Here is a 13,924-nt window from a genome sequence, read left to right on the forward strand (position 1 = left end):
TTTAAGCATCCATTTTGATCTAAGAAACTACTGCACTCCCTCTCTCCACTGCTTTCTAATGGTGATTAGCTTGGCGAATTATGAGGTTATGTTTACTAAAATTGAAGGTTCTGTGAGAGAAAGGTGATATTCAAAACATCCTAGTGGATCTGTGGTCTCATTGACTTGAGTTCCCTCCTACAATGCAGAAAGCAGCCTATCCATGCTTACTAATGCTTGGAAATTCTTGTTTTTTCCTTCCATAAGTTCAGCACAGAGTGGTTGACTCAATGGCTGGAGGCCTTCCTTGCTTTCATCTGACCCTGCAAGGATATTAGTGAGGCATCTGGTTGTCCTCAGCCTTTCTTCTCTGTTCTATTAAATTATTCCTTGATGATGTTTTTTTACTCTTGTTCTTTTAAAATTCCTCATTAGTTTTACATTTCAGCTCATATCCATCTTTGCCCTCTGTGATATATTTATTTTTATTTAGTAGCAGCTATATTCTATGTCTTGCTGTCATCTAGAAAGACCCATAGGATATTGGTATTGAAAAGATAGGTCTTAACTTTCATGGGAAGTTTGAAATTGGTAAAGGAGCTTTGTATTTTAAAAAAAGGAATCCAGTTCCTCCTGTTCAAATCTGGGGAACTCACTGTCCTTCTATAATTTTAATTATAGAAAGACAACACACACACACATTCCATATATATATACATATATATGTATTATATACACATATACATATACACTATTGTATGTATGGATGTGTGTTTATCTATAGGTGCCCATTCAAATGTTGAACTATTGTGGGACTGAGGCAATACATTCCTCTTCTATGGTGTGAATGAAACCCTTATATTGTACAACTTCCTTATAGGGAGAAAGACTGATAAGAAACACAAGAATTACTTTCTTAGAAAGAAAATGACAATTCTTATATATTAAGACAGGGATGTTTATTGCCCACCCTATGAACTTCAATAAATAGCCATATATTCTAGCTAGTAAGCCAAGCAAGCAGTATTTATTACACATCTATGTGAGTATTATAGTCTTTGTACAGGTCAGAAAAGGCCTCAGTTCCCCAATGTTTAAGAACTCAATTACCAACCATAACCGTGGAATGAAAGTTTCTGGGCAATTAAAGATCAGCCTTTTCAGCATGTGCACTTTTATTTCAACCCTTTTGGGTGAGAAGTTTTCTAAAATCTTTACACAAATTCCTGTGAATAAGTAAAGTGTACAAACATAATTAACTTTTATTTGATAAATCTGTGTCATCAGTATAAATTACCATAGTGTACTAAAGATACAGATGGCACAGACCATTGGGTGTTCACTACACAAAATCACAGAATTTGAGAATTGCTCCAACCCATACCTGAAGGGTATTCCTATTATGTAACATGTAATTATCAAACATTAAGGGTTTATTGTGTTCAGAATACTATGTTAGGCATTAGATGAATATAAACTCTTTATACACAAATAATAATAATAGATTAAATTTAGTTTTGAATAATGGTTGAAACTGCCCTCTAAGTTTTCTTGCCCTGCATAAAGCGGGAGAGTGGTTGGGCTGATTCAGAGGGTTATTTTACAGGGAACATTTAGCAAATTAGATTAAGTGAAGCCTAATGGAAAGTTAAAATGAGATTGGTTTAAGGTGAACTGAATAGCAAAACACAGGTGTTTGTGCTAGGTAAGAGACAGAGTATCATTTTTGAGACTGTTTAATCCTCAATTGTAATAAAACTATTGTGCTATTTTTTTATGGTTGGGAAAAAAAGTACATTATAATCTGTGAGACAATTATATGAATAAGGGCCATCTTTGATCACCCTACATTACTCAAATATCCCAATGCTTTTGTGATCAATTTGGAAATTCCTTCTTAATAACCCATCTATGTCTGTGCATTGTGTCATTCTGATCCTTATCTTCCCATAAGTTTCCTACAGGGATCCACCCAATATGCTGGAGATCTTCTTCAGTTATTCCTTGATACTAATTTAACCAATATGCTCAGTATGTAGGGGATTGGCAGCATTTTTACAAATTGTGTTCTGAAAATCTGTAAGTTGCCTTAAGCTTATTTCATATACATAAGTGTAAATATTGTCACACTTGATGCTAGGGCCCTGCCATGGTATAGGCTGAGCCAAGTTTTCCCAAGATCTATGTAGGCTAAACTGGTTATTAAAAGGTAATATTCTTTCCTTGTGACTTGATTAAAAAGACTGGATAATGGGGCTTCCTCTTCATCAGAATATAAAAAAAACATAAGGAGCTCTAGCCCCTAAAGTTTTTGAATGAGAATTAGTATGGCCAACACTGGGAAGATATATGTTCTCATTGATTATTCTTCCTTTGATTTGTTTGTTTAGATAAAACGGACTCATTTTATTCTAACATCAAACCTAAATATGAGGGGGTAATTCTGAGTCAAGTCTGACAACTATATCAAGTTATCATCATCACCACTCATGTTCACAACTTTGGGAAGTAGTGTAGTAGTAGAGGATCTTCAGAGAGGGGTTGGTCTATACATCTAAGTTCTTTTCCAATTCAAAAAACGATGGTCTTTTAACCTGGAGTCTTCAGCTTTTCCCACATTCTGCATAGCTGATAAAAATAGTTCTAAAATTAATCCCATTGTCCATAGTTTAAGATCTCATTATCTGGATGGTTTCCTAATTTGTCTCCTTAGCTCTAATCTCTCCTTTAGCCAATCCATCTTCCAGTTTCTGAGAGTCTGTCGCACCTAAAGCACAGACAAGTTTGGTCATATCACTTCTCTACTCAATTTGCTCTGGTGGCTTCCTATTACTCTAGTGTAAGTTACAACCTGCTCTGTTTAGCATTTGAAGCCACCTTCACAACCTGTCACCATCTTACCTTTTCAGGGTTATGTTATGCAGTCCCTTTGTTGTCATTGCTATTCCTCATATGTAATACTTTATCTCTCATTTCTATGACTCTGAATAGGTCTTCTACCAAGTCTGGCATATATTCCTTGCTCCTCTCAACTTAGAATTTCAAGCTTTCTTAAAAGTTTAGTTCAGGAACCACTTCTTCACAAAACTTTTGACTGCTTCCCTAATTTGGCCCACATGTGTGTGTATATACATACACATTTTTGTTACATGTATTTAGTTATCCATCACTTCCTCCAAAAGAATGTAAGCTCCTTGAGGATAAGGACTGCTACTTTTGTCTTTGGATCCTGAGTACTTCAAACACACTATTTAATAAATGTTTGATTGATGTACTCCCTTTAATGATGCAGATAGTAACCTATGCATGTTTGCCTTTCCTGTGTGACTCTCATCCATGTACTCCTAGAAATATACAGGAGTCCATTGGATGTACTGGAGTCTTCCTTCTATTCTGAACATGTTGCATGGTTACCACTGGTTCATGTGAGCTATCCATTGATTTCTCTTGTTCTATATAACCAATTCATTTTTTTTTTCCTGGTTACAGATCTCACAGATGAGATCTGTGTAAGTCATTTGTAATGTGTTACAGACTAATGATTGTTATATGCTTCTGTAGTGTCCTTTGAATGATTTCTAACTTCAATTATTTGGAGACTGTCCCATAATTCATAACCATGCAATAATGGCACTGAAAATATAGATCTCTATTTCAAGGAGAAATTTGGTTTCATTAGGGAACTGCAATTTCTTCAGACTCTTTCCTCATATTTCGTTTTAGGCCCTATTTATTGTCTATTTTCCACATCTAACATATGTATTGATAAAAGTGTTATATGGTTTGTCTGTGCAAATACCTATAGGCATTTTTTATTCTTTTGGTATTTCATCTATGTCTTAAATAGACACACATCTTATTTAAGGCTCTGAAAAACCTATTTGTTCTGAAACATAAGAGATGGGGATGCTGGGTGAAAATCACAATTAAGTTTTCTACTATGCCTTGGAATAGTTTATTCTGAGGTACAAATGTATACTAAACAGACAAACCCTCTTAGTTTATAGATGGCTATCCAAACAAAGATAAGCATCAATTAAAAAAAAATAGATGTACTCATGAAAATACAATTGGTGGCTATTATTCAGATATGGTGTCAAATTAGCAGAACTTGTGAGATGAATAGGACTTATTAAATATATACATGCTAAATTTGTTCATTTGACAAATAAATCATATAACATGTTTTGTCACTTTGATTATATTGTTTGTATCTTCATCATCTCTCTCTCTCTTTTTTTTTGGGGGGTGGGGGGGCAAGGCAATTAGGGTTAAGCAACTTGCCCAAGGTCACACAGCTAGGAAGTCTGAAGTGTGTGAGGCTGGAGTTCAACTCAGGTCCTCCTGATTCCAGGTTGGTATTCTAGCCACTGTGCCATCTAGCCGTCCTTATTAAATCTCAACTGAAAATATCTTCTCTTAAACATATCTATTGCAATATGTGGTATAAAACAAACATTGGGCTCATTTAATAAGTTATGCTAGTTAAAAGAATCTTTTTTTTTTTTTATTTCTTACATAATATGGATGCAGGCATAACACATAACACCATAATCCCCAAAATAAAGTTTACACACTAAACAGTTCCAAACTCCAAAATCATAGTTATAAAATCTACAGGCTCCACTAGTAGTAGTTCAGTATCTTAATTGAAAGGGCCAAATTCTGAGACATTAACATTAATGCGTTTTCATTCTGAGGAAAATATAAAATTAAATTGCCTATGTGAAAGTCATTCTTATTTGTTCCAAAAGTCAACATATAAAACCAAGCAGTTTTGAAACCTGCATTGTTTAAATTAGACAAATATTCACTGAGCACTTATTGTGCTTGAGTCCTTTTTACCTTTTTACTCTATTTCCTGTCAAAAAAATTTACCTATCTTTAATTTAGTAGCATTTAATATGAACATAAACTGAGTTTTCAAAATGATCTTTCACTGATTATCTAACAATTTTTACCAAAAAATTCTTGAGGTAAAATTCAAATATGATCTAGAATTTTTTTTTTTGAATACTTTAAGTTAAATTTAAATTCAGATTAATATAGTAAAACAGCATTATGGCTGCACATAATCTGTAGATATTTTTCTTTTCTTTAATAATATATGTAAATTGAATTACTAAAGTTATTCCCAGTATAAATAGATTTTATTGAAATTTCTGTTTTCATTGTTTTCAACAGTCCCTTGTGCATTTTTCATTATCTTGCTAACACCAGCCCACTGGCCCCAAACACAACTGGTTCCATGAAGTAGGAAATAAAAGCTGGTTGAGGCTGCTGATGAAAGCTACAGCAGGAACCAGATACATAAACACAGGTTTTATTGTCGTATTCAATGGAACTGGAGCCTTTCTTATTATTGTGCTCCTGGTGGGCTGAAGATGGAGTAATGGATAGTTCTTTAGGCCAAAAATACATGAATGTTTTGGACAAAGGCTTCATTCTCTGCCTGTAGTCAGCAACTTGAGGGCTTTCTGTAGATTCTGCACAGCAGTGCTTACATCTTCATATTGTAAAGCACTGCCTGCATACTTGCAGTATTTCTGAGCTCTGGCAAAGTCCTCTGGTGTCAGACGGATATCCCCTGCAAAAAACGAGTAATTAAAGAATTAACAATCAACAAAAAGTGGATGCAAGCTACCCAATTAGGTTAAATCAATGTTTATTTCAGGTACTTAATGTAATATCACTTTCAAGTTATTTTATTTTCACTTCTATTTTAATGCAATTTCATTTATGACATTTGACAGAAATTTAAAGAATAAAGCTAAACATACGTTCATTGCATGATATAAATATAGAATAAAATTTCCTTTTCAGAAACAAGAAAAAAGCTTTTATACTCCAACAAGTTAACTGCAAGAGTGTTACATCCTGGATGAAATCAGGACAGTGGTTTCTGTGTTTATGCTGGAATCACTGAAGTCTTTTCATGGAATAATACACACAGACTAAAGCTTCAGCCTCCATTTGAACTAGAATACAATTCTATCACTCTAAACAAAAATAAAGGAATCCACTTCATATTAAAGTTTATGTTTTTTTTTTTAATGGAATTTTTCTCAATATGAACTATGTTACTGCTTTTTTTGAGGGAAAAACAAAGATTATAATGTTTACTCATATTTTTTTAAATCTAGGAATGATCATTCCATATTTATTTTTATTAATCTGTACAATTTTTAAAAGAGATCTATCAAGCATGAGCTAGCATTTCCAAAGTCTTATCAAACTGTTATGACTTTTGTGGCTATATTTTTGTGTATCTGAAATTACAGAGATTACAGTGTAGATTATAATGAGAAATGTTTTTTTTTTTTTCCTTTTCATGTATCTAAGGTCTCTAGATAACAACAGGACAATAAATGTTCACAACTCTAAAATCCTTGTACAACAACACAACAGATGATAATCTGTTTAGAAGAGTCTTTTCATTTCTTATAAGAATTTCCTGTATTTCAATAAGATTAAAAAAACTCTGGGGTGAGAATAAAGCTAATTTATAACACTATAGTAAGTTGCAATCAATTAAGGTTTTTTAAAAGTAAAAGTAGTAGAATTTTAAAATATGACAAATTATAAGACCTTCTAAAAGTTAAGTATTTAATGTTAAGTAGAACTTTTAAGTTTTTCAAAAGTAACTTTCCTGATTAACTCTTGAAATCAAAATGCCTTGGGGAAAAAGTTTGCTTAGATTACTATTTAGAGATTATTGATTGGAAAAAAAAATCTGTGTGTGTGTGAGAGAGACAGAGAAAGACAGAGAAAGAAAAGAATTTACTTTTTGTACAAAATGAAGAAAATACTAGGATAATGAAAAACAATAAGTTATAGTCAGATCGGTAACATATTTTAAAATATGAATTTTTAATTACTTTAAAGTTCTATTTATGATGAATTTTAGATCTGCCTGGTAATTACTGTGGAATGAAACAAACAAAAAACCCCAAATTCTATCATTAATTAATTTACCCCTGTGAAATAGGTGATTAATATTTATTTTCTTGATAATTTATGAAAATACTAATAAAAACAAAGGATCAAAGAAGGGTAAATTAATGAATCTTGATTAGTGGCAAATGAGAAGCTGTGGCAATTATATGTTTCATGTCATCGAAGTAGAAAGCAAATCCAGATATTCAGAACTTAAAGTGAAATTAAAGAAATAGAAAAGCCATTATGTCAAACAGTTGCACTTTTTTTATATGGGAAAACAAAATAACATGTCATTAGAAAAATAATAAAATCAAAACCTGATTTTTAAAAATAATTCAACTTTGCTCTTCAGTCAGCATCTATGAACCAATTATAGGAAAAAAATTTACAGACAATTTCTAGACAACTGAGTAAAATTTATAACAATATGAATCATTCTCCAACAGATAAATGTCAAGGATATGAATAGGCAACTTTCAGATCAAGAAATTAAAGCCAACTATCTCATATAAAAAATGCTTATTGCTTAGAGAAATGCAAATTAAAAACAATAAATAACTATTTCCTTCAACAGCTAGATCTTCATATAGTATGGACTCAACGTCCTTCACTATCCTAGTCATTAATCTGTTAAGTGATCACAGGGCTTCAGGTAGAGTCTGGCCAGTTTATAGGACTACAGATTTAGAGACAGAAGAGGCTTTTGAGGTTACAGATCCAAAATCCTTCATATTACAAGTGAGGCCGTTGAGGACCAGAGAGGTTAAGTCACAAAGAGTAAGCCCAGATTTTCAAGGGACAGTAGAGAGAGCACTGGCTCTAGAATCTAGTAAGTTAAGATCTACTGCTCAAGACTGTTGTTTATTTACTTGCATAGCCCTGGTTAAGTCACTTTACCTCCTTCTGGTATAGGTTATCTCCTCTACTCAAACAGCCACTAAACAAGTTAAGTCATAGACATTTCTTGAGTCTGTGCTTGTCTTCTCTTGCAGCTCCCATACAAAGCACTGTTCTGACCATTTCATCCTTTATTAAATAAATGCCAATTGCTCCCTATTACTATTTGGATATCTGCACAAAAATACCTGAAGCGTAAAGCTTGGAATAGCCCCTCTATTTAGGAAGCAGAGATAAAAGTTTAAAGTCAAGAAATAGGTTGGAAAATATATAAACAACAAGAAAAAAAAATTCTGACTAGACAATATGGTTTCAAAGAAGAAAAAAAATAAAGTTAAAAACTCCTGCATCCAAAGCCTCAAAGCAAAATATGGATTAATCTCAGACCATGAAAGAACTCAAAAAGAATTTTAAAATCAAGTAAAAGACATAGAGGAAAAATTGGGGGGAAAAAAGAGAGATGCAAAAACAAAACAAAACAAAAAAACATGAAAAAAGAATCAAAAGCTACCAAGCTTTACCTTTACCAAAAGGAGACATAAAAAATGTAGGAAAAACCAGTATCCTTTTGTTTTTGGTGAGGCAACTGAGGTTAAGTGACTTGCTCAGGGTCACATAGCTAGGAAGTATTGTGGTTGAGGTTGGATTTGAACTCATATCCTCTTGACTTCAGGGCTGGTGTTCTATTCACTGTGCCACCTAACTGCCCCCCAAAAAACCAGTATCTTAAAAAAAAAAACAACATAATAGCCAAATAGTAAAAGAGGCACAAAAATCCAATAAAGAGAAGAATGCCATCAAAAGCAGAATTGGTGAAATGGGAAAAGATATAAAAATTCACTGAAGAGAATTTATTAAAAAGTAGAAATGACCGAATGGAAAGGAAATACAAAAGCTCACTGAAGAAAATAAATTCCTTAAAAGTTAGAATTGACCAAATGGAAGATAATGATTTTTATGACATTAACAAACAAAACCAAAAAATGAAAAAAAAATAGAAGGAAATGTGAAACATTTCATTAGAAAACAACTTATTTGAAAAATAGATCTAAGAAATGATTTAAGAATTATTGGACTACCTGGAAGTCATGATTAAAAAAAAAAAAAAAAAAGCTTAGACATCATATTTCAACAAATTATCAAGGAAAAAAAAAATCCCTGATATTCCAGAACCAGAGGGGTAAAACAGAAATTGAAAGAATCCATCATTCAACTCCTGAAAGGGATCTCAAAATCAAAACTCCCCGGAATATTACAGCTAAATCCCAGATCACCCAGACCAAAGAGAAAAATATTGCAAACAGTCAAAAAGAAACAATTCAAAGATCATGGAGTCAAAGCCAAGATAACATAAGATTTGGCAGCTTTACATTAAAGAATCAGAGGACTTGGAATATAATAATCCAAAGGGCAAAAGAGCTAGGATTACAAATAAGAATCACCTACCCAATAAAAGTGAGCATAATCCTTTAGGAGAAAACATGAACATATACTTTTGAGAATGAACAACATAAAAAGGGAGAGAGAAGGAAAAAGAGAGAAATAAAGATGAAGGAGACAGAGAGAGGCCGAGATACAGAGGGATAAAAGATATGAACAAGCATTTTTCAAAGTCATCAAAGTTACCTATAGACATATGAACAAATGCTCTAAATCATTACTGAATGTAGCAAACTATAGTAGAAATGTAAATTCAAACAACTCAGAGCTATTATCTCACAACTGTCAGTCTGGCTAACATGACAGAAAAAGAAAATGACAAATGTTGGAAAATACATGGGAAAAGTAAAACACTAATCTACTATTCTGGACAGGAATTTGGAACTATAGCTAAAGAGCTATAAAACTGTACATACCCTTTAATCAAGCAATACAACTACTACCCAAAGAGGTAAAAGACAAAAAAAGAAAAAGAAAAAAAAAAAAAAAAAAAAAAAAAAAAGAAAAGAACCAATATGTGTAAAAATATTTATACAGCTCTTTTATGGTGGCAAGGAATTGGAAATCGAGAGGATGTCCATCAACTGAAGAATGGCTGAACAAGTTGTTTCATATGAGTGTTATGGAATATTATTATGCTTTAAGAAATGATGAGCAGAATGGAGGAAACAAGCAAGCAAACACATTTCAAAAAACTGGAAATGAGAAAAAATGTAGGCAAAACCTTACATCCTCTAGACTACTAGTCATGTTTTCAGCCCAGTCCCAAGCAGTCACTATCTGGGGTAAGCTTCTCCAATACCATTCAACCTCACTAACTGCTTGTATTGACAAACAATCTAGCAAGTCATGCTGGGAGACAGAGAGGAGTCAGTGTGTGCTAGGAGAATCAAACCACTGCCACCTCTTCTTTTCTTTAGATCCTGGAAAATGCCCAAGATCCTAAGCCCAAGAGCCAGGAGTATAACAATGCTTACCAGAATACCAGTCCTATTTCCAGCCCCGTTTCTGTAGCCCTCCTCACCCATGAAAGAAACATCTACAATATAACATAGCAACTAACTGCCCTTACAATCTTTACTTCTCCAGAAATTATAGCTAGTGAAAAGAAGGTTCTTGCCATTCAAATCCTCAGCATTGTCAAATGGTTCAACAATAGGAATGTATATGATCTTCTCAATGGAAATATGATTGAAGAGGATGCATCATCTATTTAACTGCTGAACTGTAAGAATGATGAAATAATTCCATCTGCCTTGTTTCTAAAGTCTCTTATATTATTATTATGTACACTATCAGAATTTTAGCTCATTGGAAAAAACTTATTTGAAAAATAGATCTAAGAAATGATTTTAAGAATTATTGGACTACCTGGGAGTCATGATTAAAAAAAAAAAAAAAAGCTTAGACATCATATTTCAATAAATTATCAAGGAAAAAAAAATACCTGATATTCCAGAACCAGAGGGGTAAAACAGTACTTAGTACTTAGCAAACAGTGACCACTTAATGTTTTTTTAAAAATTCATTCATATACTCGGGTCAAAAAAAAAATCATTCAGATGAACAAAAACACAAAGTAGTTTTAATGCAATAGACTCTTAGTACAATTAGTGTGAGATGCGAACTGATAAATGTTATGTGATATTAGAGTAAAAGGATAGGTCTAATGACCAGGATGAGAAAAAATAAAAATTTCATTGTATTTTTTCTTGGTTAGATTATATATGTAATAATGTAACTAGTCTCAGCAATCATATAATAGAAAGGTAAATGACAATCTGGAAAATGTCAAATGAAGGACATTATCAATAAGGCAATGTTTTCAAAGGTCTTAGAAAACCTCATAATTTTTATTTGAGTCAAATGGAAACTTACCCAAAAGACTATTTTACAGAAAATTCCCATAAGGTAAGCTTTTACATGGTGATCATAAGAAGTGGTATAAAGATACTCTCATGGTATCTCTGAAGAACTTTAGCAGTGACTGTGAGACATGGGGAACATTGACATAGGGCTGTCCATCATGAACACATTTGCTTATATCAAAGAAGGTGCTATATTCCATGAACAAAATGAAATCATAGAAGCATAATGGAAAGCTGAGCTGCAAAAATCCAGAGCCACCTCCATCCTAAATATCCTAATGATCCATCTAGGCTGGATCTATGGCTGTGCTTTCCAAACTCATACTGCACTAAAAAGCCATAGTAAAATATACCATACCCTGACCTCAACAGTGTGATATCATTAGTATTCTTTGAAAATGAAGTATGAACAACAATAATATTGGTTACACCTAACAATATTTACCACGCTAGAATTAAAACCTCTTGATATTATAATAAAAATACTTTTGACTTTGTGGACTCCCTGAAAGGGTCTCAATAGTGTTAAAGTACACTTTAACTCCTGTAATAAGAAGTCTACAAACTATTTCATATGAAAATTGACTCAAGAAATTGGGACTAGGAAAGTTAAGACTAGGGGAAAAAACTATTTTAGAATAGCATACTAAAGAGTTTTGAATATTTAACAAGATGTCACAAGTAAGAATTGATCTGAAGGTCAGACCTAGAATAAATATATGTGTGGAAATTACAGGGATGCATATTTTAAATGAATATAATGGAAATCTTATTATTATTGGGTAGTTTCAAACCCCATTTAGGGTTTGCTTGGCAAAGATATTGGAATGGTTTGCCATTTCTTTCTCCAGATCATTCTACATATGAGAAAACTGTGGCAAATGGTGATAAGTGCAAACTTGCTCAGGTTCACACAGCTACTGTGTTTGAACTCAAGTCTTCCTGATTCCAGGCTTGACAATCTATCAAGCTGCCCCCAATACATTCAACTATCTAAGAATGGAATATGTTTCTTGGGAGATAAGCAGTATTTTCTGTCACTGGAGCTTTTGAATAATAATTTAACTGGGAGATATTATATAGGAGTTCATGCTTGAGTAGAGGGTCCTATCATATGATCTCTGAGTTGATTTCCAACTTTTACTTTTATGATTTTTGGGACTATAGAAGGGATCAAATAAACCAGGCCTAATAGTAGAATGGAAACAAAAAGTCCCTAAACAAATAAATGTGAAGACAAACTTTCTTTGCTAATTTATCTTAATTTCTGTGCCTTCCCTCTGTTAATTATTTCCAATTTATCCTGTACAGAGCTTACTTTGTATAAATTTGTTTGCATATTGTCTTCCCTACTAAACTATAAGGTCCTTGGATCAGGAACTATCTTTTATTTCTTTTATAACCCACAGTATCTGGAACAAAACAGGTTCTAAACATAAATGTTTACTGGTTGATTAATAAATGGTTTAGTACAACCTCAGGCAATATCCAGCTTTCTCCTTTTTTTTTTTTTTTTTTTTAAACTTCCCCTACCCAGCTTCTAAGAGGTTCAAATGCCACTTAACTCTCAGTCTTTTGCTTCCTTTGCTTATCAGATTCGGATAAAACTTGGAAAGCTAGAATAAACAAACTAGAACTCCAAGCCTTTAATATTCACTAGCTAAGATTATAGTTTCTACCAGGAATGTACATTGCCTGGAGACCTTTATCACTTAACAGGAACAAAGAATGCATAGTGCAATCTATACTCTGGGGTTAGACTAATAGAATCAATTTCAAATAAACCTGTCCAGATGTTACATTGAGCCAAGTGACTCAGTTCTCACAGACTTAATGAAAATGTATAGGAGTGTGTGTGTGTGTGTGTGTGTGTGTGTGTGTGTGTGTGAGAGATGTGCTTAATAATGCAAATTACCTCCATCAAAAGGTTTGGTTTAGATGGCTTAGATTTAGCCAAATATTGATCTGAAAAATCGTTAAGTAGAATGTAAGAATAAAATAATAGTTTTTGTTACTTTCTGAAAAGATCATAAATAAGCCCCAAAACTCTTTCTTAATTTAGGTTCCACCTAAGAGGTGAAGAAACTTACTTAAACTGCATATGGATATACATAGTTTTGCAGCCTATAATTCCTACTATTGGGGGACCTGAGACTTTTGGCTGACTTGAGCTTGGGAACAAAAATGCATTCAATGCTCCCATGATCATCCTGTATTAGATATTGGAGATTCAGTGTCAAAAATAAATGAATAAGCTTCATGAAGCTAAGTAACTGATGAGGAACATTTTGCTAAGTTCTTTAAGATACATTTTTTTGATACTAATGAAAACATACTTGAAAAAAATCAGTAACAAAAAATCTTCACAAAACTTTGAAACTTTCAAGGAAAAAATAATTGTACCTAATGAATGTGTCCAAAGCTCGTTCTTTTCACATAATTCTGAAAATCTACTTTAGTCATATTAGGCAAAAGCAGTTTTCCCTATCTTGGATTTCTGCCAAATAGGTTGAATTGACAAGCAATTTCACTATATTTCCTGTTTGAATGGAAAAAACAAAATGCAAGTAACAGATATGGTCATTATCCAGTTAAATAATTAAAACATAAACAAGCTCCTTGGATAATTTTAAAATCCAAATTACATAATAATTTGTACTATATATAACATTCCTGGATTTCATCAGAATCTCATCATTTTTCAAAATCATATCAACCCTTAAACTCAGCCCTTCTTAGCATATTTTACTCCTTTTTCCCAGAGGGCCCTTAGGACAGATAGGGCATCATTTCTTATCCAA

General features: G+C 32.9%; 1 protein-coding gene across 1 annotated transcript in view; it reads right to left on the reverse strand.

Annotated features, from left to right (window-relative positions):
* Positions 1–5,064: 5,064 nt before the first annotated feature.
* Positions 5,065–13,924, reverse strand: part of VTA1 (vesicle trafficking 1) — an 80,616-nt gene continuing 71,756 nt past the window's right edge. The window contains exon 8 of the mRNA XM_074309674.1: positions 5,065–5,566. Within this exon, the coding sequence (XP_074165775.1) occupies positions 5,421–5,566 (146 nt within the window). The 3' untranslated portion in view covers positions 5,065–5,420. The remainder of the gene's footprint in view (positions 5,567–13,924) is intronic.

Source organism: Sminthopsis crassicaudata, chromosome 4 (assembly GCF_048593235.1).
Source record: "Sminthopsis crassicaudata isolate SCR6 chromosome 4, ASM4859323v1, whole genome shotgun sequence".
Taxonomy (NCBI): Eukaryota; Metazoa; Chordata; class Mammalia; order Dasyuromorphia; family Dasyuridae; genus Sminthopsis; species Sminthopsis crassicaudata.